The sequence below is a fragment of the Electrona antarctica genome (assembly GCF_951216825.1).
Source record: "Electrona antarctica genome assembly, chromosome: 5".
Classification (NCBI taxonomy): Eukaryota; Metazoa; Chordata; class Actinopteri; order Myctophiformes; family Myctophidae; genus Electrona; species Electrona antarctica.
This window is the reverse complement of record NC_136810.1, coordinates 45,050,731-45,077,710: the sequence shown is the minus strand read 5'-3', so window position 1 is coordinate 45,077,710 and position 26,980 is coordinate 45,050,731. Positions and strand designations below refer to the sequence as shown.

Below are 26,980 nucleotides of genomic sequence, written 5' to 3'. Positions count from 1 at the left end.
CTGTGCGTGCAGTATATCGAGTACGGCCAGCAGTCACGGGACCCTCCGGTGAAGATGCAGGGCTCCATCACCACCCCCGGCAGCCTGGCTCTGGCCCAGGTCCAGTCCCAGCAGCCCGGTGTGCCCAAGGCCCCGCAGCAAGGGCCCCCCAGCACCCTGGTCACCACCACTACTACGGCCCCCACCGTGGCCAAGGCCACCACCATCACTAGGCCCACGCCCACCACCTTCAAGAAAGATGTGCCGGTAAGTGTGGCTATAAGTGATGTATATGATTATCAAGTATCTTCTAAAAAATGAGTGTGAAGTGAACTCTTGAGTGTTAAAATGTAACGCATGACTCTCGGTTACAAATGAACGCGAAGGATTTTTCTGCATACAATGTAGGCATTTAGAAGTCACTCGTGTCCAGAGTGACTTACAACAGGGGTTTTCAACCTGGGGATCGCGACCCATCGGGGGTTGCAAAATTATTTTGGGGGTCCCCAAATTATATTAAAAAAAACGGCAGGGTAAATGGGCCACAAATAGTGAAAGGGCTACAAAGTAAGTAGGTAGTGATCAGATAGCCTGTTAAACAAATATCAAACCTAACATCTGAAAAACACACTTGAGATCTGTGGACAGCATAGTATATATCTGTAGAAACCTTGTTTAAACAACATCTCACAAGTAACCAACATACATCTGCATGGCATATAGGCATATAGGGCGGCGGTGGCTCAGGGGTAGAGTGGCTGTATGGTAACCGCAAGGTTGCCAGTTCGAACCCGGGCTCCCCCAGAGTTGCTGTCGAAGTGTCCTTGAGCAAGACACTGAACCCCTAATTGCTCCTGATGTGCTGGTTGGTGCCTTGCATGGTTTCCGCTGCCATCGGTGTGTGAATGTGTGTGTGAATGGGTGAATGTAATGCACAATCTCTGTAAAGCGCCGTGGATAAAGGCGCTATATAAAATGCACCCTTTTTTTTTTTTTTTTTTTACAACTAACAGTGATGAAATGAAATGAGTGCTAGGTCGTGAGTTTTCGGAAAGATCGTCCTAAATGCCATTTTAACCTGCCCACAGTGCACAGGATGTCCGAGGCACAACCCCATGCATGGGCACTTAAAAATAGAAACTTGTCTTCCAAGTCACCTGTCAAAATGATATTGGCTGCTGCAGCTGGTAGAGAAACCTCATTGTCCTGTGCTTGCAGCCCTCCATCAACACGACCAACATTGACACCCTGCTCGTGGCCACAGACCAGAACGAAAGGATCGTGGAGCCTCCGGAGAACGTCCAGGAGAAGATCGCCTTCATCTTCAACAATCTCTCTCAGTCCAACATGACACAGAAGGTGAAGGATCATGGGAGGAGATGCTTTATTTTTAACGTTTCGATCTCAGTGGATCTCTCCATCTCGGGGAAATTCCTGATGAAGATCCGCTGAGATTGAAACGTTAAACGGCAATAAAAGAAAAGTGGTGCCCGAGTACCAGTGTCTGGATTTGATGTTGATCTGTCATTTATCCAGACCCTGGACTGGCATTCATCTCTTTTGTAGTCTAATCTCCCTCAGCTGCATACAGTAGAAATATGTTGGTTAAAGTAACTTATAAAATCGGCCTGGGCAATTAACGAAAGGTATGTAGCAAAGAATTGACCCGGTCGCTAGGGCCCCGGCCGCCCTGTTTGGGTGCGCGCGTACCCATTTACTTATGTTTTAATGGACAATTTTGAACGCTGTTTTCTCGGAAACTACGGCACTGTCCGTGGTGATGATCAGATCTGCGAGGTTCAGGTCTCATAGCGCGCCACTCGGTGGCGCGCTATGAGCTTGTAGATCTGCTATTTTTCAATAGCTAAATTATAACATAATGTTTAAAACACAAAGGGGTTCCCGCCCAAAATGGGTTAACATTCCTGGAGAAAGATAGCAATCGTGGGCTAACGTTAGCATTGGCGCTTTTGCTTCATGCATTTTAGCTAACGAGAAACGGAAGTGTCTCATAGTAAGAGCTCCCTGTATCCACCTGGCACCCAAGCGATACCATGAAATCTTGATATTGATTTGAAGTCGCCCAGCCTCATTACAAAAACAAAACCTCTATTTTGCCAGGTTGAAGAGCTAAAGGAAACTGTGAAGGATGAATTCATGCCCTGGGTATCTCAGTACCTGGTGATGAAGCGTGTCAGCATTGAGCCCAACTTTCACAGTCTCTACTCCAACTTCCTGGACACTCTGAAGAACCCAGAGTTTGTCAAAATGGTCCTTGCCGAGACGTACAGGAACATCAAGGTAAAACATTGCTGTCTTCATTTAGAAGCTTGGGTGGAAAGATTGCTCTGACAAGAAGTGTCATTTGAAAGCCTCCCATCCAACAAACCCTTTCTTCTCCTTTGCCTAATCTCTGGTTTAGGTTTTATTGACCTCGGACAAGGCAGCTGCCAATTTCTCTGATCGCTCCCTGCTGAAAAACCTGGGCCACTGGCTTGGCATGATCACGCTGGCCAAGAACAAACCTATCCTGTACACGGTAAGCAGCTTCACCACCTACTTACATACTAGGGCTGAGCAATTAACCTAAGTGTATCAAACCTTTATTTAGTACCAATATCCAAATTGTAAACTAGAATCAATATTTATTTTTATATATCAATAAATTGATGTGATATATATGATGTGAATAGATTTGTTTTATGCTGGACTAAATCGATTGAACCTCTTAACTCTGTAATATATTTCGTTGTACAGTGGTGGTGTACAGGAATTGCACAGATTGTAGATCTGCTATTTTCACAATAGAAATGTTCATTAATCGTAATCAAGGCACAAGTTGAAGAATCGTGAAATAATCGTGATGTTGATTTGGAGTCATATCGGCCAGCCCTAATACAGACTACTGATTTATTTTTGTTTGTGTGTACACACTTGGATAGATGATCCTTGAGGGTGCTTCCACCCAGTTGTAACTTTTCATCATTCTATTGACCTTCCTTCAGGACCTGGAGGTGAAGTCTCTCCTGCTGGAGGCCTACCTGAAAGGCCAACAGGAGCTGCTGTACGTGGTTCCCTTTGTGGCCAAAGTCCTGGAGTCCAGTTTGCGTAGCATGGTGAATCTCAAATCTAACTACTCCCATGTCCATTCTTTCTTTTTTTTTAAGGACATGCAAAGCATGAGGGTTGTATAGTTCTAACTAAATCCCAATTCACATTATCTTTGTTGTTGCTTATTACTAATTGTCAGTGTACTGTAATGGAATGTCTTTGTGCCCTGCGTGGTAGATCTTCAGGCCCCAGAACCCCTGGACCATGGCCATCATGAATGTTCTGGCTGAGTTGCATCAGGAGCACGACCTCAAGGTAAGGAAGTGGCAGCGTTGCTGCTGCTCTAATGCCTACTACTGGAAATTAAAGTGGTAAAGTGAAATTAAAGGGGCGGCGGTGGCTCAGGGGTAGAGTGCCTGGATGGTAACCGCAAGGTTGCCAGTTCGAACCCGGGCTCCCCCAGAGTTACTGTCGAAGTGTCCTTGAGTAAGACACTGAACCCCTAATTGCTCCCGATGTGCTAGTTGGTGCCTTGCATGGTTTCCGCTGCCATCGGTGTATGAATGTGTGTGTGAATGGGTGAATGTAATGCACAATCTCTTTAAAGCGCCTTGGATAAAGGCACTATATAAATGCACCATTTACCATTTTGGCAGTAAACATCAAGGCATGGCATGATATCAGAATTAGCTTTATTGTCACATCACAGGTTTACTGAAGTAAAGAAGTGGGTGATTTTTTTTAAAAATTGGTCCATTTCTGTAGAAGTAAGAAAGGGAAGAAGGGGGGGAGGAGATCAAACAAGACAGACTAAATATGTACATATTTACATGGTGCCTGAGAAGACATGACAAATTGCGTGAGCATAGCAACAGATGTACTGTATGCTGTGCATGATATACGTTTGAACATTAGTTAAGGTGCTAGAAAAAGCAGAAACGAAACACGTACATGGGATTAGGTGCAAAATGTCAGTGCGCAACGACTGCATAATCCACATAAAGTAGACTGACACACTATAGACTAAAATATATTCTATTCTGTTATCTAAAAACATATAATATTTAGGCCTAATAATTGGGTGTCTTTTTTTCACCCTGCTGATTAACCTCGTTTGTCCAATTCCCTGCAGTTGAACTTGAAGTTTGAAATTGAAGTTCTGTGTAAGAACCTCTCTCTGGACATCAACGACCTGAAACCTGGCAACCTGCTGAAGGACAAGGACAAGCTGAAGAGCCTGGAGGAGCAGCTGTCCGCGCCAAAGAAAGAGGTGATGAAGCCTCCAGAAGAGATGCTGCCCATCGTTCCCACAGGTGAGTTTACAGAGAAGCCACTAATCTCCCAACAACTGGGCCAATCGGCGTCATATTTCCTGCAGACAAAAGACCTCAATTCTCCTATTTGTTATTCCGTCAACAGCTATTTAATATTGGCAGAACAATTGTAATGGGATAACCGTTGTGCCCCAACTATGAACCGGATCTTGACGTTTACAGCAGAGTCCACAGAGAGAAAGGGACAAACAATTTGTCATTACTGCATCAGAGTATTTAACTCGACTTGTAACATAATGCATCAGGAAGATCCATGTTGTATTTAATCATGCAAGTATATCTGCCATGGTCTTTTGAAATGCAACTGAAATGTGAATCTACTGTATCTATCTCATAGCCATGACCCTTTTCCTCCTCTAGAAAGAAACACTGAACTAATGTCGACACACCGTTGTCGTAATGTATCAACGTATGTGGTTAACGGGGAGGCTGGAAATTCAGCTGTGGCACGGTGGCTGTAGTGTACATGTCTGGGGAAATCCTGCTTTATGCAGTGATCTGTTATGTTCCAATGTCTGGCATAAGTCCATGTATGTCTTGCTAATTTCAGTTTTTATTACCTCTGCCAAAGAGGTTATTTTTTTTATATTGTTTGCCTGTGACCAACATGTCAAAAAGGAGTTTATGACATTTGCAGTGAACAATCTTGCTTCCAAGTAGGGCTGCACGATTTTGCCTAAAAAAAAAAACCTCTTTTCTTTTCTCTGAAACCTCGATTTCGGTTTCGATTTCGATTTTTTTCAGTAAAAGAAATACATTGTCTCAAAATCTGTTTTGTTTTTAAATGCAAACAAATGTGAATTTTCCTATTGGAATAAATTCCAAACCTTAAAAAGATCCCTGGCTGATAAGACAAATATGTCTTAAAACATTATACTTGCCCTCTATGAATTATTTTTTTTAATATTTTATTTCTTCCATAAATAGAGAATCTTTCAATCAATAGGGACTGCTCCCATCACAGGTTGATGATCTGTCCACTGCTTCTATCTGCCCTGTGCAGATAGAAGCAGTAAGGATATGGACCAGAGCTAGTCCAGCCCTATGGAATGCATATGCTAATAAAAACAACTTAATACTTTCTAAGAATAATATGAGCATCAAAGCAATATTTAAATACTTTTTATTAGCATGTGCATTCCATACATTCCCTGGGGCTGGACCACACATGGACTGGACATATGTCATATGACATCCTCAACTTGGACAGGAGCAGTTCTACTTCCTATTGAGTGAAAGATTCTCTATTTATGAAAGAAATACAAATATTGAAGGTGTTTTTATAGATATAGAGGGCAAGTATAGTGTTTTAAGGCATATTTATCTGGCCAGGGATCCTTTTAAACAAAGAAAGATAAATCCCCTTTTGGATTAAACAAGTGAAAACGTTTACAATATGTCCAAATTAATTCTTAAAAAAAACATTTAGGAAAGAATAGCCAATTTAATGTTTAGGTGCCCACTCTTCCTGCACCCTTGCAATGTGAAATGCCACTGAATCTGTAGGCCTAATCGTTTTCCATTTTGATTATGTCTCGTCATATGGGCCACATCTCTTTTCAACTTGTGACAGCCAGCTTGTGTACTGTGAAGGCAAAGGTTTCTGAACGTCTCATCCTCCATTTTTACGCGTGCTGAAAATAGACGATCTACTAGCTCACAAAGTGTTGCGGAGGCGACGTTGTGAGCTTGCAGATCAGCTATTTTTTAGCATGCTGATGCAACAGGTCGTACGGCGAAACATAAGACAGGCTTCCCCTGTGTTTTTAGCCGAGGCGACGTACACAGTCAACACAGAGTCAGACATGGCTCCTCGATGCAAAATAAACAGTGTACACTACCCGACTTTACGATAATAAGGGACAGTAGGTCACGCTATTGATAAGCTTCAAGCTGTGCAGCAGCAGTCCCACTCGCCGCTTAGCTCTGGTCCATAGCCCTAATGCTAGTGCTAGGGCTATGGACCAGCATAGCCCTAATTAGCATTAGGGCTATGGACCAGAGCTACTCGCCGCTATGCCTGTCCATTCTCCAGGCACTGGAACAATCAAGTCACTCGTGCTGCCGTCTCCCACTCTCACACAGGGACCGACCCAACTAAAACATGTCCCCGTAAAAGGTCTGTGCCTGTGAGAGACTGCAACACGAGCGTCCCAACCTGCTCCAGCACACGGAAAACAAACACAAGCACAGCGGCGTGTGCATCCACTTTTTACAACTTTTACACCGCAGAGTAGTTCCAAGACTGTATGCTCCACATCTGAAACGGAGAAGCCGAACCATTTCCAGACGACAGACACTGTCTTGCCTATTTTAGCAACTAAATCCTCGTTCCTATCGCTCCCCGTGGCAGACATGCTAACGCTGCTTTCAGCCTTTCTCTCTGCGCGACAGAGGGAGGAGGAAGTAACTACGGTAGCCCGGCAGCCTGCAGGCGAGTGTGAGAGAGATTTACCGTAAATACCCTAGTTAAAGGGAAAAACGATTTTAGATTTTCTTTTTTTGACATCGTCCAAATCCAAAAATCGCGATTTCGATTAAAATTCAATTAATCGTGCAGCCCTACTTCCAAGAGCAATAAACTATTGATTTGTCACGCTTTGTCCTCTTGCACTAACCTGACTCCGCCAGATTGCGGCAATATTGAGTTCACAAGTTCCCTCCTGCCTTGATCTGGTCTCTCTCAAGCAGTAACGATGAACCCAAAGCAGCGGGACAAAAATATGATATCTCCATAATAATTTTGAGTTGTAGTCCTGTTAGGTTGTTTACATTTGCGCTATGGCACAGCTACAATACGTCACCAGTCTCGCATTGATCCCGCCTCTAGTGGCCGCATATCGCTCCGATCAGCAGTTGATTGGAGTGCATCGTCTCTGCCCGAGAGAGACCAGATGGGAGCAGGAGGAGGAACTCACTGCTGCCGCAATCTGGCGGAGTCGGGTTACTCTTGCACCACCATCAGTCCAAACTTAGAAATGAAAAAACAGCAAGAGTTTTGTCCTTTTATGGCAGAGGTCTACACTGTAACGAGTGCATTCTTCAAATCAAATCAGACTTTATTTATAAAGCACATTTTCAAAGACCAGTGGTCAACCAAAGTGCTGTACACTTTGGTTGACTCTTGTTTGAGCTAAGACATTTGATTGGTTTAAAATCCTGCATCTGTACCGTAAGCATGCGTGTCCATTTTTGCTTTCTTGCTTTGCTTATCCAGCCTCCCAGGCTAACCCCTTCCTGGATTTTAATCAAAAAAGCGTTTTGTAACCAACAGGAGAATTTCTTCCATTTGCCGTTGCCCCCTCCACCCCTGTTGCCACCACCACCACTGGGCCCACGACCACTGGGCCCCCCACCCCACAGTTCAGTTACCATGACATCAATGTGTATGCCCTGGCAGGCCTGGCCCCACACATCAATATCAACGTAAATGTAAGTACGCATTTCATTGCACTGTTAACTCATTCGCTTGTTTTGACCAGGGGTGCAGTCTGGGAAAGGAATCCGAGATAAAGGCATTTGAGAAGATGTTTACAACAACCAGTGGATGCGCGTGGCCATCTTGTTTCCCGGTTCATTTTCTGTTTACTTCATTGCCTGCAACTAGGCATGTAACATTACACTCAACTCACGATACGATACGTATCACGATACGATTTGTCACGATATTTTAAACACTTATTTTCCAGACAAATGACCGAAAAATCTAGATGTAGATCTGCGTCAACAGCGGCAAATGTGTGAATATGGTCCTAAAGTACATTATGATGATGGGTAGGATATGTACTTGGCCCTTGGGTGTTTTCATATTTTCTAATTTGGCCTCCTTTGAAAAAGGTTTGGGCACTCCTGCTATAGATCGCCCTGCTACAAGCCCACCCTCAGCTTACTGATAAACTGATTGATTGATTGAATACTTTATTGGCAGAAATGTAATCGGTACAGGTTACAGTCAAACACCCGTCCAATGGGATCACCGAAAAAAGTCCTTGCGGTCTTGTTTCCATTCAGGTCCTGGGTATTCAATTCATAATCATGACATGAAAAATAACAACAAAAATCAACTAAAGGTGTATCTCTCCTCCAGATCCCCCTGCTACAAGCCCACCCTCAGCTGAAGCAGTGCGTGCGTCAGTCCGTGGAGCGGGCCGTCCAGGAGCTGGTTCATCCCGTGGTGGATCGCTCCATCAAGATCGCCATGACGACCTGCGAGCAGATTGTCCGGAAGGACTTTGCGCTGGACTCGGAGGAGTCGCGCATGCGCGTGGCCGCACACCACATGATGAGGAACCTGACCGCCGGCATGGCCATGATCACCTGCCGCGAGCCGCTGCTCATGAGCATCGCCACCAACCTCAAGAACAGCTTCGCCGCCGCGCTCAGGGTCAGTGTTGATTTCGTCGACTACCTTTTTTCACTGATGACAACTAAATAAACTAAATAAAAATGTGGGACTAGTGGACTAAGTGGAGAAGAGATAATTTTTTGTTTGGTTGCGAATGGTTGTTGCTTTCTGAAAATGGCTGACCTACAAGCTCACAACGCACAATGCTGCAATGCGTTGTGAGTTTGTAGATCGGCTATTTTCAGCATGCAACAAGGGCAAAATCTGCCATCACGACACCACCAAGGCCCGCCAAAATGCATTTTTGGCAAAACAAAATAAACTGCATTTAGTCAACTAAAACTAGACGTAACATTAAACGTTTCAGATGACTAAAATATGACTAAAACTAAATCATAAAATATGCTGTCGAAATCGACACGTTTTAAATGTGTCTTCTCATTCCCCAGGCACCGACGCCCCAACAGAGGGAGATGATGGAGGAGGCTGCGGCCAGGATCGCCCAGGACAACTGTGAGCTGGCCTGCTGCTTCATTCAGAAGACTGCCGTGGAGAAGGCTGGCCCAGAGATGGATAAGAGACTGGCCACGGTGAGAACCGCTGTAGGCCCGCTAGTGGGAACAAGTTGCGCTACGATTTATTCGTATTAGAATATTTATTTACCAGGGACGATGCACATTAATCAACCTTTTCAATTTTCACATCCATGTAAATGAGCCAGAATCAATGAATATCTTTATTGCAGATTCAAGGTCCATAGAAAAAACAATTGCATACGACATATATACATACAATAAAACAATATTAAAAATGTACATGTTAGACAGGCGTTTGTGACTGTTATAAATACAGGCTTTTAAGCCAGTGTCGTCTCAAGCTAATCTAGTGCAGCTTTTCACAGGGTTACTGATAGGGATGTCCGATATTGACTTTTTTTACCGATATCCCGATATTGCCCAACTCCTAATTTCCAATACCGATATATGCAGGCTTTTTCCAGTGGTGGAAAAAGTACTAAAAATATTTACAAAAGTATAAATTAGGGCCGGGACTTTAACGCGTTAATTGAGATTAATTAACTACAGAAAAATTAACGCGTTAAAAAAATTAACGCATTTTAATCGCACTATTTTTTTCACCGCGGAACGTTGTCACTGGACAGTTTTCAGATGGACCGGCGCACCACCCAGTTCACCGAGTGAAGTGTCCGTTGTTACAGGGAGTGGAAACCACCCCCCTTTAGAATGGTATGCCCCAGCAGCATTGGGGGAACAATAACACCACCAGACAGTTCACCAGACCGGGGGAAGCCGCTGAGATCACTTTGCTTGTCCCCGTGGATTGGAAATAGGATTTAAAAGGCTATCCGATGATAGCGTGGATTACAGCACAGTTGTGTGCAATTATTCAATAAAGAATTCGCATATCACCGAAGACCGCACCTCGTCAAGCCTCCAGTATCGGCTCGATGCGAAGCATGTTGCACCGAGCCTAGCCTGGAAGCTAACGTCAACAACAGTAGCTCTGGTCCTTAGCATAGTTAGGACTCAGTCAGGAGGAGTTATATGGTACTTAATTTGATCCTTTCCCCTCACACCCACGGAAGTGCAGGCTGTGCAGCCCCTCGTTTTTAGCACAAAAAAATATGTGAAAGCCTACTTTCCTCCTTCTAACACTATGGATCAGAGCTAACGTCATTCCAACTACCAGTAGCAATTCAAGGACCCGACCAGATGACATGGTTTCTAACTAAACGGTTATGGCCAAATAAAATGTAAAATCTGTTAATGGCTGTTACTGTATGTCCACGGAAGAAACACAGAGGTGCTTTGTTATGGTCATGTCACTTTGCTGCACCAAGCCCCCCCCCCCAACCCTGTGGAATGCATTCCCCAAACACTCAGAGACATGCCCCCACCATCCAAACCTTCAATATTGCTTTCCCCAGCTATTTCATCTATTTAATTCCTTAGTGTTTTTCCTCTAATAAAGTTGTTTTTGATTTATCATGTCCCCCTTGTAAAGCATTTTTTTGTACTCAGAAAAGCTTTATATAAATTATTACATTTGAGATATTATTATAATTTATTACCCCTATTATTACTACAAAAACAATGTTTTATTGCTTAAACTTATGTATTCACTATTCATTGATTCACTAGTATACCAAAATCCATTTAAAAAAATAGCTTTCTCACTGTTCTCGGGTCAAATAATGATATGCGATTAAAATGCGATTAATCGAGATTAATTAACTACAAAGCCTCTGATTAATTAGATTAAAATTTTTAATCGAGTCCCAGCTCTAGTATAAATACATTGGGCTGAAGTGTATAATGTATGATTTGTAATAATAATAAAAGTAACTAGTAACTAAAGTTTTCAAATAAATGTAGTGGAGTAAAAGTATTGGAAATACTCAATTAAAGTGCAAATACCTCAGAATTGTACCTCACATAGATGTTGAGGCCTATTTGCCAGTGCAGAAGCATAATTGCCTTGATGCCTGAGATAACGAGCACCAACGAGGACCAGGTGCACACTGCACAGACACACACTGCAGATCTCTAATGTGAAAGTGACTGAAGCTTCAAGCTAATTTCTCTCCAAAAGCCCATATTAAGGATTACTGTGATTATGGTAGGCTCACATTTCATACCACACACACCATACAGTAAGAACTCCTGTAACGTTTTAAAAACAAAAAAATATATATGTTTTCCAATATTAATCTTTTATGCATATATCTGCCGATAACATCGGACATCCCTACTGACAATGATGCTAGCCACAGACTGCATTAAGTTTCGAAGAACAGCTTGAAAAGTATTAGCCGTTTTTATTTCCAGGGAGAAAAAAAAAGTCTGGGTCCGAGTCCACTTCAATGTCCACTTCAATTCGGCGCAAACATCACTCACTCTCTGCTGATTTCTGATCGTCTGCACCATTGTTAAATTGACACTAGTCTCATGTCTAGCAGCTGCACATAGTTTCTCCCGGCGGGAGCTGCCTATGCCATAAAAAGCATAGGTGAGTTCCAGGCTAGAAAAGTATTGACTCTTGCAGTCGCAAACATTTCACTCGCACACATTTGACTTTACTACAGACACTGAATATTAAAAGATTGAGTTAGTCTCTGAGCAGGCTGTTAAAAGTGGTGATATAACTATTAATACAAAACGGCTTATTTTACTATACAGTAGGATGCCTTTCAGAAATCTGCTGACATGTCATTTTGACCTTGTAATGCTTGCATGACAAGGTGTTAATTATTTTTTACAGTGGGTAACCCATTTTCATCACCCTAAAGTGCTCTTTGACAGTTTACCGAATAGTAATTGGCAGTTCTCTGGGAAAAGGCATGTCCTCTGTGGTTTATGAGTTCATTGCTTCATGTTCTGTCTACTTCCAGGAGTTTGAGCTGAGGAAGCATGCGCGGCAGGAGGGCCGTCGCTACTGTGACCCCGTGGTGTTGACCTACCAGGCTGAACGTATGCCCGAGCAGATCAGACTCAAGGTGGGACCACAGTTTACCCTCAACGCACCACACCACACGTCTAGCTTCTAATAAACACAGGCCCCTTTTCCACCAGAGTTGAACCGGTTTCCGTTCTTTTCTTTTTTTTGCCTCATTTTGAACCAAATTAATTGGTTCCCGATCCCTAAAAGTTAGTTTGGATCTGGAACCCTAAAAATACTTCTTCTTGCCCTCAAGTTGGAACCAAAGTGAGCGTGTCACTATTCAGGTTGGAAGATGCAGATGTGATGTAATGCATCGTAAACAAAGAACGGAACCAGTTCTAGACTCAACGTTATTTTGGTGAAAAAGGGACCACAGTGACTAATGTGTAAACTAGAGCTAACCATTGCTACTAGAGAACAGTGATGATTTTTGACGGTAAATATGGATTTAGTTTAGTCAGTCTTTTGAATGAAATTCTGTTGAGTTTTAGTCATATTTTAGTCATCTGAAATGTTTTAGTGTTGGTACAGTTTTTAGTCGACCGTATCAACTGTAGATTTAGTCGACTAAAATGTATTTTGGCCGGCCTTGATGACGTAAGTAATCTGATTTTGGTTGCATGCTGAAAATGGCCGATCTATAAGCTCACACGTCACAATGCGTCGTGAGCTTGTAGATCTGCTATTTTCAGAGTGAAACCAAACATGTCTTAGTTCTACTGGATCTCTGCTCCACTGTTGAATTGACTGTAAAGTACATGACATTTGTGCCTGTTTGTTGTAGGTGGGAGGAGTGGACCCTAAGCAACTGGCTGTGTATGAGGAGTTTGCCAGAAACGTTCCAGGTTTCCTGCCCAGCAATGATCTCTCCCAACCCACTGGCTTCTTGGCTCAGCCCATGAAGGTGACTTTATATTTATATTGGCAGCCTGATAAAATGGCGACATCAGCAACACACAATTGAATCTTCCCTTGGCTTGTTGCGGTGCAATCCAAGTGGTTATTTATTACAAATTTAGGCTGACTCATCTTCAATTTCATATGGTAGATTTCACAAAGGATTGCCAAATTAGTGGAAGTGTGAAACAACAATTGAGGTAAATTTAGGTAAATTTGGTAAATAATAAAGCATAAAACAACATTAGAATGATATCGTAGAACATAAATAAATATTCTTTGATTTCTTCATGAAATTCATGAAAAAATCATTGCATTTTGCTTTAATTCATGAAAACCTTTTGCTTTTTTGTAATGTTTTTTTTTTAATAATTAAAAACAAAATGTAGGAAACAGAAAGGGACCCATAAAGTATCCGCGACCCACTAATGGGTCCCGACTCCCACTGACCCAAACAGTGTCTTATGCCATGTCTCCCGTCCTGTTCCCAGCAACAAGCGTGGGCCACAGACGACGTGGCTCAGATCTACGACAAGTGCATGGCAGACCTGGAGCAGCACCTCCACGCCATCCCCCCGGCCCTGGCCATGAACCCCCAGACCCAGGCCCTGAGGACCCTGCTGGAGTCGGTGGCCTTGGCCCGGAACTCCAGGGACGGAATCGCTGCTTTGGGCCTGCTGCAAAAAGTAAGACAAATAGCGGATAGTGGATTTGAGTGTTATCAACCCATATTAACCAGTAGGTTACTTATGAGGACCATGCAATGGAGCCAGTAGGCTCTACTGGAGCGGAGACCCTAACCCAAGTCTTAACCGGCCACGTAAGTCCACTAACCTCAGTCTTAACCGACCACGTAAGTCAGTTTCAAGATGTTTTTGCTTCGGCGGCAGTAATTTCACTTCTGTGTTTCCTAATCTCAATCCATTGCATTTTCTTGATGAGTAACCTAGTACTGGTGATTATGGGTTGATAGCATTCGAATGAATAGCCTACCCTTGCAATCTCGTGTAGACGGATTTACCGTTTTTGTTTTAAACGTTCTTAAAGGAGTGATCCATTTCCTTAATTTCCTAGGCGGTGGAGGGTCTGTTGGATGCCACCAGTGGGGCAGACGCTGACCTCCTGCTGCGCTACAGAGAGTGTCATCTGCTGGTGCTGAAAGCCCTGCAGGATGGACGGGCCTACGGACCACAGTGGTGCAACAAGCAGATCACCAGGTGACCACCAACACTCAGTGCTCTTATTTCACAGACCAGAAGACCAGCGCTCTGGCCACGTTCAGCTGTTTGGACAGATGGGCCCATCTGGTGTTGTGTTTATAGATTGTTGCAGCCGCTCTCAAACGAGCACTTGCCTGGTCGGGCAACCTGAAAGCAAACTCCACCTGCCCGAAAGTTTAATTTACCTGCCAGGGGCAGGTGGGCAACACATAGTGTCAACGACTGCCAATGAGTTGGGGGTTTGCCTGTCTCTGTCCAGGTTTCTCATCGAGTGTGTGAGCACAAGTACAACGTGTTCTAACCTGTTTGCCTGTCTCTGTCCAGGTGTCTGATCGAGTGTCGGGATGAGTACAAGTACAACGTGGAAGCAGTGGAGCTGCTGATCAGGAACCACCTGGTTAACATGCAGCAGTACGACCTGCACCTGGCACAGGTACACCATTTAGGCATTTAGCAGACTCTTAAATATATATATATATATACCCACTTCCGCATTTTCTTAATTTGGGCACCAAAGTTTGAGCTTGGCCTGTAGATGGTCTATTTTCATTAGTTTGGATCCCGGGGAAACGTCTAATGTCTCTCTACCGGGGAAACGTCTAATGTCTCTCTACCGGGGAAACGTCTAATGTCTCTCTACTCGACCTGAACCTGGGAACCTCTGTACTAGAGTACAGTTCAATTTCAAGGACCCCCACTTTGGCATGCATTAGGTCACGGACCCCCATAACTCTGAGAGTGTACAAATGAAACCAAATGGACCCATACGCATTAATTTGGTTCCGGGACCCTACATGCATTCCATTTGTACACTCGGTGTTAGTAGGTGTTTCAGTGTTTTTAAGTTTGGTGCGACAATGTGCAAATATCGACAATATTGACACACCAAAATCGAACGCACCCATGATGAATTTAGCTCCATCTTGGTGTGCTAATAAGTACGGATGTGAGGTATTTTTAAGCCTGCCTAAAATAAAAATCAGACCAGTCTGAAGTGAGTGGTGCAACAGTGCCCCCTGTTGGTACTCTAAACATAGGGACACGTACTTTAAACATGGGGACATTGCTGTTCCTTGGAGTGGTTGCACCACTCAAAAATCAGCAACGGAATGGCATGTATAGGCAACGTACAGTCACTGCTGTTGTGTGTACTGTGAAATCTAATTTGAACTGTAGTAGGCTAAGCTGTGTTCTCTCCGTCCTCCTCTTCCAGTCGATGGAGAACGGGTTACACTACATGGCCGTAGCGTTTGCCATGCAGCTGGTGAAGCTGCTGCTGGTGGATGAGCGCAGCGTCAGCCACATCACCGAGGCCGACCTCTTCCACACCATCGAGACCCTGATGAGGACCAGCGCTCACTCCAGGGCCAACGCTCCTGAAGGGTAAGAGACCACTCCAGGGGTCCCTGGAACAACATATTTTCAGATGGGGGGTCGGCGGCCAATTACATATAATGTTTGGGTTCCCTGACATGAAATGGTTTGAGAACCACTGAAACATAGGTTTTTCAGAAAACTTGTAGAATCTGGTCTCAGGTCTCGATGGGCTAAAGCAATGTTGATTTCGTTGACTAAAACTGCCGAAAAATGTTTGTCTACCTTTTTTTCACTGGTGAAATAAAAGCCAAGCTACGATGACTAAGGCAATATAATATATTGACAATTTGCAAAATTTCTGTCAAAATCAACACTATAACACTACATCTACAGAAAGAAACCCAAATACACAAGGAAACCCTACTGGAACGAAGAGCTGCAACATCTATGGCTGGCAATGCATAAGGCTGAGCATTCATTCCTGAAATATAAAGGCACACAGTCTGGGAAAAGGGACCTCCTGAAAACATTTAAAGAGTGTCAGTATGTATTTGATAAAACATATAGGAAATATAAAAGATCCTATCAAAGAGGACAGATGTTACACTTTGGAAAAATTCAAACTTCAAACCCACAATCATTTTGGAAAGAAATTAACAAGCTAGGCCCAATAAGAACAAAGAAGATCCCTATGGAGGTGTTGGGGCATGATGGCAACCCAGTTCATGAACCATCACAGGTTATCAAAAGGTGGGAAATAGATTTTAAAGGTCTTTTCTGTGATAACACATCAAGTTTTGATGAAACCTTTTATAATGAAAAATGCTTAGAAAAAGCTTTGCTAGAGAGTGAGATGGTAGTGGAGGTCGAGCCTTCTAATGATAACCTTAATAATGAGCTGACCATAGAAGAAGTCCAGTTGGCAATTAATAAAGCAAAGACAGGAAAAGCCACAGGCATAGAAAACCTGCCAAACGAAATCTTGAAATCACCAATGCTATCTCACACTCTACTTGGTCTGTTTAAAAAATGTTTTGAAACAGGCAAAATTCCCTCTATGTGGTTCAGATCCATTATAACACCTATCTTTAAAAGTGACGACCCAAGGGTGCCCCTTAATTATAGAGGGATCAGTCTATTGAGTACAGTTTACAAATTATATTCCTCTATACTTAACGAAAGGCTTATGTGCCATCTAGAGAAAAGACACCTACTTGAAGATGAACAAAATGGATTCCGCAAAGACAGCTTGTATTGACCATCTCTATTCACTATGTACAATAATAAGGACTAGGTTAGATGAAAGGAAACCCACATTTGCTTGTTTCATAGATTTCAAAAAAGCTTTCGATCTTATCAACAGGGACCTACTCTTTTGTAGATTGTCTGAATATGGGGTGAATGGAAAGTTCTACAAATCATTACAATCATTATACAGTGCACCGGTAGCCTGTGTTAAAATAAATGAACTTTGTACAGATTGGTTTCCAACACCACTGGGAGTAAAACAAGGAGATAATCTTTCACCTACTTTATTTGCAACTTATATTAATGATCTAGCATGTACAATTAAGTCACTAAACTGTGGTGTGCAATGTGGAGATTTTGCAGTGAGTATCCTTTTGTACGCGGACGACATTGTCTTACTGGCCGAAAGTGAATCTGATATGCAAAAAATGCTCTCTCATACAAATGAGTGGTGTAAAAAATGGAGGATGTCTATTAATGAAAAGAAAACAAATGTGATACATTTCAGAAGCTTTCTAACTCCCATTAGTAAATATCAGTTTTATTTTGGTGAAAAAAAGATTAACTATGTAAAGTCCTATAAATATCTGGGTTTCTATGTTGACGAGCATATGAGTTTGGTTCATGGTTCCACAGTCCTCTGAGTCTGCAGGCAGAGCCTTAGGATGAGTAATTGGTAAAATCAAGGTACTTAGAGATGTTGGGTTCCGCACCTATACAACACTTTATCAGGCATGCGTTTGCCCAGTTCTAGATTATGGTTCTGGGGTCATGGGAGATTCCCTAAGAGTGTAGCTGTACATAACCGAGCCCTCCGATACTTCCTGGGTGTACATAAATATGCACCAATGGCAGCAGTCTCAGGAGATATGGGATGGGAACCTTGTGAGGTCCGGTGGAAGGTCTGCACTGCTAGGTTGTGGAACAGATTAGTAAATATGAATGATAATAGACTAACAAAAAAAGTATTTAACTGGGACAAACAACAGAATGGACCATGGATAGAGGACATGCGTAATATGTTCTGTGAATATGGAATTGAGGATGTGTTTCTTGGATCGGAGCAGGTTAATATTGTGGGGCTGAGGGAGATAACTTTTTGATAAGATCAAACGTACTTGGACAGAAGAGATCTGGAGCAAACCAAAATTACGTACATATAGAGAAATCAAACATGACTATTATACTGAAAACTATGTATTATTTAATCTGCCAAAGAAAAAAAGATCACTTTGTGCCCAGATTAGAGGAGGTATACTGCCACTTTATATTGAAACGGGTCGTTATGTTGGGCTAGATGAAGAAGATCGAATCTGCCAAATGTGTGATCTCAATGAAATAGAGAATGAGTGTCACTTTGTGTTGTACTGTCCTTTTTATGGTGCGGTGAGAGAAGTGTTGTTTAATAATATAAACTATGTTAATATGATGGATATGAATGATGCACAACTTATTAACCGTCTATTTGAAAAATACTTATTTAAATTGGCAAATTATCTAGAGAAAGCATGGGACCTGAGGAAAAAGGCCATGTACAGCCAGTAAGAAATACGTATGCTAGTTACGGTGTTTTGTTTTATGTTTTGTATTGTTTTGATTTGATTTATTGTATTTGTATTAATGCTGTATGCGATCAGTAACATGCGATCAGCAGTATAAGTAAAGAACTATAAGTGTATAACTGTTTATTGTAACTTGTGTGAAAAGGTGTCATATAATCCCATGAGGGATGGGCCACAAGGTGGCATGACACTTAAATAAATAAAATCATTCATTCATTCACATCCCAAACTGACTACAGACAGACTACGGTCGGGAGATCAGTTGGGTCAGACAGGTGTTTAAAGAAATCACTGTCTCCATGTTTGGGGGCTGGTCGTTCAGCTATTATCATTGATTAAATCGATCAGTTAAATCAACTTTGAGTTGCATTTCATGTCATGAAAGGTGCTATACAAAGTTTTATTATTATTATTAACTGCTGCACTATTGTATTGCGCAGCCATAGACTAATTTGCGCTCTTGTTTGATCACCACCTTATCTCATGACGTTTCTCCTACCTGCGCTCCCCAGTCTTCCACAGCTGATGGACGTCGTTCGCTCCAACTACGAGGCCATGATTGACCGCGCGCACGGCGGCCCCAACTTCATGATGCACTCTGGGATCTCGCAAGCGTCGGAGTACGACGACCCTCCAGGCCTCAGGGAGAAGGCGGAGTACCTGCTGAGAGAGTGGGTCAACCTCTACCACTCTGCTGCCGCTGGCAGGGACAGCACCAAGGCCTTCTCTGCCTTTGTAGGACAGGTACAAACACCTGAACTTGCTAGAGCCCGACCGATGCCAGAAATTTGAGTCTGATGCTGATCTCAATTTTGGAGACCCCCAATTATCGATTTTGACTAATTTTATTTTGTCAAATAAGATCTGCTATTTTTTAATTCTTTGGAAGATTTCAAAAATAACATATGGATGGAAACGTTGAATGTGGTACAAATATTGTGACAAATACCGACTGATACAGATGTCGTCAAAAAAGTAAAATAATATATCGATATATCAGCCAGAACGATTCATCGGTCTAGGCCTCAAGATCAGATAGAATGCTAGATTATAGTCACCAATGTACACAGTTTTTAAATGTACAAATATCATTAAAAAACTATTTGTTTCTTTTTTACATAATAGGTAGTTAAACAACTAGTCGACTAGTCAACTAGTAAAAATCACTAGAAGTGAAAGCCCTACGCTACGACAAACCCTGATAATCATTCAGCAAACATGTCAAAGTGTCATTTCATTTCCAGTCCATTACTATTCCTCCTCACCCCATCCATCCGTCCCCAGATGCACCAGCAAGGCATCCTGAAAACGGACGACCTCATCACACGGTTCTTCCGGCTGTGCACGGAGATGTGCGTGGAGATCAGCTACCGCGCGCAGGCCGAGCAGCAGCACAACCCCGCCGCCAGCGCCGCCATCATCCGGGCCAAGTGCTACCACAACCTGGACGCCTTCGTCAGGCTCATCGCCCTGCTGGTCAAACACTCTGGAGAGGCCACCAACACGGTCACTAAGATCAACCTGCTCAACAAGGTACAACCATACATGCATGCATTGCACGAGAGGTGACCTGAGATATACTTTATTATCCCCGAAGGGAAATTGAGGCATTGGTGGTTTTGTTGAGCTTGTTCAGCCCCCTCCCCAGCATACCACTACATAGAACACTGGAACAGAATGCCGGCTACAATACACTAGATTTACACATGGTACATGATGTGTAACACTTGCGTCCCTAATTCTTGGGTGAACATTCAGTGAAAATGGCAGCTCTACAAGCTCACAACGTAATTATTTTAATTTTGTGTGTGTCCAGGTGCTGGGTATCGTAGTAGGTGTGTTAATCCAGGACCATGACGTGCGTCAGACAGAGTTCCAGCAGCTGCCGTACCATCGCATCTTCATCATGCTGCTGCTGGAGCTCAACGCCCCAGAACACGTCCTGGAGACCATCAACTTCCAGACGCTCACCGCCTTCTGGTAGGAGAACTGACTGGACGACCCATATGGTCTCGCACATATGGTCTCTTCGCGTATTCACAGATGCTCCGTTTTGCTTGGCAGTAAAGATGTAATTTGGTCTGAACCTAAAAGATCATCCATGTCCAAATTCTGAAGAACTGCAGCACCGACCGTACGCGCTGGGTCCTACACTAAATTGCTTATTTCGAGCGCTTGACAATTATTATTTTTTTCTCTTTCATAAGTACAGTGTTTTGACCCAGCGCGCATGCTCTGAGCTACGGTGCGTTCTAGATGTTTTTACCAGCAGCTTGCTAAAGCGGCTGGTTAATGTTTTCATGGGAAACGTGCGACCGGTAGACTGACACCGCTAGTTCACACCGCTAGTTGCTGAAGAGTGGGTTGCCAAGTCTGCATATTTCCAGCCACACTTGATTTGGCCCTCACAGTTGCTTGCCTGGTTACTTACACGCACTCCAACTCGCTTATAATTCGCGGACCTGGCAGCCCCTCTCCATTGGCTCGCACACATGCACACACGCACACACTGCACGCCAGGAAGCCACTCCACAAAGTGTCATCTCGACTCTCGCCTACTCATGCAGGAGACTCAGCGGACGGAGGAGGAGGAATTGCCGTATCACGCTTTTGCTTATTCCTTCTAAATCTCTGTATATAAAATATAGCTCACTCAGCGAATCTCTTAGTAACATCAATATTGTTCTTCGACAATAGTTGGTTTTTGCCTAGGTATTACGATTACACAGTTCGCATTGGCCCTATATCGGATTGCGGTTATAAAAAAAAACCCCGCTGGTCAGATTCTCCTTTGATGGGAAATCTAAAGGTTCCAGGGAGTTTGTCCTTGTTGAAGCCATTCTGACTGGATGTCCTGTCCTTGCAGTAACACCTTCCACATCCTGCGGCCCACTAAAGCACCGGGCTTCGTCTACGCTTGGCTGGAGCTCATCTCACACCGCATCTTCATCGCCAGGATGCTGGCGCACACACCGCAGCAGAAGGTAAGCAAGGTGCACGTCCACACACACACACACACACACACACACACACACACACACACACACACACACACACCTCAGCAGAAGGTAAACAAGGTGCACGTCGTCCACACACACACACACACCTCAGCAGAAGGTAAACAAGGTGCACGTCGTCCACACACACACACACACACCTCAGCAGAAGGTAAGCAGGGTGCGCATCCACACACCACAACACACAGTACATTAAGCAAGGTGCACACCCATATTATATATTTGGAGTCCAATAGTACAGTGGTTCCAAAAGTGAGGTCCGGGGACCCACAGGGGTCCTTGAGGCAGTTCCAGGGGGTCCCCAGCTAAATGATAGTTTGGAACCAAATGGGCCCTTATTGGTCTAACTCTGAGAGTGTACAAATTTGTACACTCTCAGAGTTAAATTAACATTGATTTTACAATATAAATTGGGGTCTCAGAGATAGAAATGCCATTAAATGGGGGTCCGTACCGTAGACTAATGCATATCAAACCGAGGGTCCTTGAAATTAAAATGGTTGAGGATCACTGCTAGAGCCGTAAAATGTTCTCTTAGGGGGGTCCCTGGCACATCTTTTCCAATGGGGGTCTGCGGTCTTAAGTGTCAATTTGGGGGTCCTTGACGTGAAAAGGTTTGGGAACCACTGCAATAGTATACGCACATCTGAACAGGAATGTAAATAACCAGTAAAATGGATATCGGCACACTGTTATTGATGCTAAAAATGTCTTTATTTTAGTATTTTAATACTATTGGCGGGATCGTGATAGTCGGAAGTGATAGCCCTCCATATTTGAGCCACACCCTCATTCTAGGCTGTGTCGATGCGTGATGGATTAACTTTCTTGAAACTATGGAAGTTTAGTTTTATAAGGTCCCAAAGATTGTAGTTTGTCTCATTTTGAGGAGAAAAATGACTATTAATGTACCCAGCAAAGCATTCAGGTATAAATGTTGTACTAAAACAAATTTGTTTTATTTGGGAACAAGAACAGTGTGCTGATGTCCTATCTTTTTCTTGCACCTGCATACATTGTCATACCTACAGATATATGGATAACATGGTTTTTACTTTTGGTAGTTTATTAATTAGCATTCAAATAACTTTTCCCAAATTGTGGACTCCAGTTTGAAAGTAGGTATGCTCCAATTCCATACCGATGTTTCTCTCTTCTCTTCTCTTCTAGGGTTGGCCCATGTATGCGCAGCTGCTCATCGATCTCTTTAAGTACCTGGCACCCTTCCTAAGGAATGTAGAACTCAACAAACCTATGCAAATCCTCTACAAGGTATTTCACTTCTCCCGCTGTTCATTTATTTAGCATAGCTGTAATATGAATATCCTTGTTCATTTATTTACCTCAGAGAACAGCATAGCTGAAATATGAATATCCTTGTTCATTTATTTACCTCAGAGAACAGCATAGCTGAAATATGAATATGCTTGTAAATTTAAAAAGAAAAGGTTCCATTAACTGGAAAGAAGAAAACATCTTTGAGATTTCTTTGAGACCTTCTGTCCAGTAGTGAAATACCAATACTTCTATCAAATGTATAGACCCTCATCGTTGCACAGAAGAAAAAGGAAATTAATTTATATTCCCTTATACTCCCTTGTGCGATGGTGTCACTTCGATCTACAATCGATCTCCAAACCTCTGACGATGCGACCTTGACCAATGCCATGCTTACTTGTTTTGTTTGTACAGTATGTTTGTGTATAGTTTCATGTTACAAAGTGGACCATAATGGAAACAAGCGAAGGCTTTTTTTGTCCATTTGGTGTTTTTTAAAATGATGTCATTTTCTGTAATTTTCTTAAACTGCCAATAAAGTATTCTATCTACCCACCTTGCTTCTCCTCCTCAGGGCACCCTGCGTGTCCTCCTGGTGCTGCTGCACGACTTCCCAGAGTTCCTGTGCGACTACCACTATGGTTTCTGCGACGTCATCCCGCCCAACTGCATCCAGCTCCGCAACCTCATCCTCAGTGCCTTCCCACGCAACATGAGGCTGCCCGACCCCTTTACGCCCAACCTGAAGGTAGACGGATGCACACGTAAAGGCATAAACTTGCTGTCGTCCATCTCTTGGGCCAAAACACCCTCAAGATATCCGCTTTCTTCCCACTTCCATATCTTTGCACCTGACCCACCCATCACTGACAACATGCACACGAACCTTGCCATGCTTACTCCAGCTGATACTGTTGGTTGTAATGAACAAAAGGAAAACTGGCAGAAAAAAAGACTTGCTCGCTTTATTAAATGTTTATTATGCACATTATAAAATAACAATACATTCTATTTTTCTGCCACTTTTCCAACAGATTCCCCTGTACTTAAGTTGTAATGAACAAAATAATTTATAGCAGCAATCATTTCTGTCGTCACATACTAGGCAGATATGTATGGTACATGTCAGCTGTGTTCTATTTGTAAAAGAAGACATGTGTATGGGTCTGATGTGGTGGTTTTCTTTTGTCTTCAGGTGGACATGCTGAGTGAGATCAACATCGCTCCCCGTATCCTCACCAACTTCACTGGAGTCATGCCCTCCCAGTTCAAGAAGGACCTGGACTCCTATCTGAAGACACGCTCGCCAGTCACCTTCCTCTCCGAGCTGCGCAGCAACCTGCAGGTAAAGCAAGTAAGCAACGCCAATGAGACGAGAGCACCAATGTGCTGCTCATCCCCCTGCTGGTACCCGGAAGTATCTATGGGTTTCTTAAAATCATCTCATATAAGCATTGTGCTAAACGAACTGTCTCTGCGATATTGGAGGGGTGTCTGTATCGTTTTCTTATTTGATGTGTTCATTTTCATTTTGTTGACTAAGACTACGGTTTTTCATAAGACTAAATAGGACTTAGACTAAGACTAAATAGGACTTAGACTAAGACTAAATCTTTTCTGGCTAAATTAACATTGCATTTAAGACTAAAAGACTATGGTTTATCAGAAGCCTAAATATAACTAAGACTAAATGGTGTGTTATTCAAAAGACTAAGACTAAATCAAATTATTCTGAAAAAATGAACACTATTTGTTAGTCTGTTTCTGGCGGCAGTCACATTAGTGATTTCTCAGTCTGTTGATTCTTCATATCCATATGAGTAACACCTCTGGGATCATTTGTTTATTTTTGGAACACAGTTCTTATTTGACATGATATAAGAAAAGTCTGGTGCTTTATAGACAAAGGGGGGTCGGATAGTTTTGCAAAGCACTTATAGCCTCTAGAATTGCACCGGTTGCTAAATGCTCAAGAAAGAAATGCTCCTCAAATGGTAAATAAAACAAAATCACTGAATGAATTGAGAACTCTGGATAGTTTGGAGAGCACTCCACATAACCAGTAGGAAAGTGTTGTGCTACATGAGACAGAAAGTAGTTTAGATTTAAAGTGACAATCCAGGACTTATTTTAATGAAGCAAGCATTTTTATTTTTAACCTGTATCGAGATGTGAAACAATAACTAGTACATCTGCACTATTTGGAGGTGGTCTTCCTACTCCCCTACAGTGCTTGAAGCAGACTGCGCTCAGGATTGGGCCCTGATACAGATAGATCAGATACAAAGATGATACACCATCTTTCGCGTACTTTGTAGCCAAGGACATGAGTGCATGTCATCACAGTGATGGACAAATTAAATAAAAGTCGTCGGCCAAGTAAACTGCAAGGAAGAACATACATGATGTAAAATCCACTTGGTGTCCATCATCACACACATCTTCCTGCGTGAAGGTTGACCTGGTCGTTGTGCACCCGCAGGTTTCCCAGGACCCAGGGAACCGCTACAACATCCAGCTCATCAACGCTCTGGTGCTGTACGTGGGGACGCAGGCCATCGCTCACATCCACAACAAGGGCAGCACTCCCTCCATGAGCACCATCACACACTCTGCTCACATGGACATCTTCCAGAACCTAGCTGTGGACCTGGACACGGAGGGTAGGAAGCATTTCACTGATGGATCATCTTATATCTATAGAGCGTCGCAGTCCCGCCCCCTCGAGAGACCCGTTCATTTTCCTCAGACTTTTCAGAAAGTATTTATTTAAAGACGTTTACGCCGCGGACAAAGCCAACTCTTGTCGTGACAAATCATGACAATAAACACAATGTTTTGGGCCAAACAAAGAATTAGAAAGTAGAAAAAAACGGCAGGTTACAACACTTTATTTGATGTTTTTCCTCTTTGTAATTATTTGTTTGGTCCAAAATATTGTGTTTGTTGTCATGATTTGTCACGACTCGAGTTGGCTTCGTACGACGCTTAAAAGGTCTTTAAATAAATACGTTTTGAAATGTCTATGGGAAAAATGCATTGGGATTCATTTCCTGGGCCTGGCGTCGTCATGAAAGGGGGCGGGACTGCGACGCTCTATAAATGCACCTCTGTGTAATGCAAGTCTCTGTACGTCTGTCTGTCTGTAATCCACGTAACTCGAGAACCGTTCGCCCCACCGACTTCAAATTCGACACGTGCGTTCCACACCACCACAGGGGGTGTCTGGACGATCGGACCCACGGTTGTCCAGAACCGCCCCAAAAAGGCCTCTGCCCAGGGTCCATATATGGATCTGGCCTGTTCTGACATCATTCTGACGTCTACTCTGCATAGACTCCATATTTGGGCATAAAAGGGGCACAGACTGGGTGGGGCATTCATTTCCAACTTGCATCGTTCCAAGTAGGCCAGTGCCGCTGTAGAGGCCCCATGGGCACCGCTCTAGTTGGTTAAAAGACGGTTATACTTCAACACAATATAACAGAATATGTCTTGACATTCTGATTGGTTGGCTTGCTTTGTATTTCTCCAGGGCGTTACCTGTTCCTGAATGCAATAGCCAATCAGCTGCGCTACCCCAACAGCCACACCCACTACTTCAGCTGCACCATGCTTTACCTGTTTGCAGAGGCAAACACTGAAGCTATTCAGGAGCAGATCACCAGGTGAGACAGAGCTTTTACTCAGTTACACTTTGCTTTGTCATGTAAGTATATATGATGTCTGTGTAATCGCAAATGTAACCGCTTTGAGCCTATAGACATAGTTTTGTTTAATGTTTGTACTTACAAGTTCCATCGGCAATGGTGGTAAACTAAAGCCTCCCTGTAGGTAAGCGAGACCTGTTGTAGTCCCAGTTTCATCTTCAACCAGCTGGTGGCTGCTCAGGTGGTTATGAAGAGCACTCATGGTTGGAGCAGTTAGGGGTTAAATGTCCAGTGGGGCTGGACATTGTGGTCATTCTCTGTGTGTGTGTCCATCTTTTGCTCTGGCAATGTAAATGTATGTATTCTCATGCCAATGAAGCCCATTGAATTGAATGGCGTGTCCGTGTCTCCAGGGTTCTGTTGGAGAGGCTGATAGTGAACAGGCCACACCCATGGGGACTCCTCATCACCTTCATCGAGTTGATCAAGAATCCTGCCTTCAAGTTCTGGAGCCATGATTTTGTGCACTGTGCCCCCGAGATTGAAAAGTAGGTTCTGCACAACTTTTGCGACTTTCATTCATACTTCACCGCTCACTACACCGCCCGGTTCCTGGGCGG

The 26,980-nt window shown here is 43.2% G+C and overlaps 1 protein-coding gene across 23 annotated transcripts in view; it reads left to right on the top strand.

The window, feature by feature from the left end:
* The window catches only part of cnot1 (CCR4-NOT transcription complex, subunit 1), a 43,136-nt gene that overhangs the window by 14,754 nt on the left and 1,402 nt on the right, over positions 1–26,980 (top strand). For 10 of the 23 annotated variants that reach the window (XM_079501650.1, XM_079501652.1, XM_079501642.1 and 7 more), the window contains 26 exons: positions 4–246; positions 1,198–1,338; positions 2,101–2,280; positions 2,402–2,518; positions 2,985–3,095; positions 3,268–3,345; positions 4,163–4,343; positions 7,639–7,796; positions 8,452–8,748; positions 9,159–9,299; positions 12,122–12,226; positions 12,956–13,075; positions 13,560–13,754; positions 14,143–14,285; positions 14,613–14,721; positions 15,502–15,671; positions 18,928–19,159; positions 19,700–19,948; positions 20,232–20,395; positions 21,282–21,399; positions 22,603–22,704; positions 23,285–23,458; positions 23,906–24,064; positions 25,193–25,373; positions 26,246–26,378; positions 26,774–26,908. In XM_079501650.1, the coding sequence (XP_079357776.1) occupies positions 4–246; positions 1,198–1,338; positions 2,101–2,280; positions 2,402–2,518; positions 2,985–3,095; positions 3,268–3,345; positions 4,163–4,343; positions 7,639–7,796; positions 8,452–8,748; positions 9,159–9,299; positions 12,122–12,226; positions 12,956–13,075; positions 13,560–13,754; positions 14,143–14,285; positions 14,613–14,721; positions 15,502–15,671; positions 18,928–19,159; positions 19,700–19,948; positions 20,232–20,395; positions 21,282–21,399; positions 22,603–22,704; positions 23,285–23,458; positions 23,906–24,064; positions 25,193–25,373; positions 26,246–26,378; positions 26,774–26,908 (4,136 nt within the window). The remainder of the gene's footprint in view (positions 1–3; positions 247–1,197; positions 1,339–2,100; positions 2,281–2,401; positions 2,519–2,984; positions 3,096–3,267; positions 3,346–4,162; positions 4,344–7,638; positions 7,797–8,451; positions 8,749–9,158; positions 9,300–12,121; positions 12,227–12,955; positions 13,076–13,559; positions 13,755–14,142; positions 14,286–14,612; positions 14,722–15,501; positions 15,672–18,927; positions 19,160–19,699; positions 19,949–20,231; positions 20,396–21,281; positions 21,400–22,602; positions 22,705–23,284; positions 23,459–23,905; positions 24,065–25,192; positions 25,374–26,245; positions 26,379–26,773; positions 26,909–26,980) is intronic. The other 13 variants (XM_079501636.1, XM_079501647.1, XM_079501641.1 and 10 more) reach the window with 3 other exon arrangements.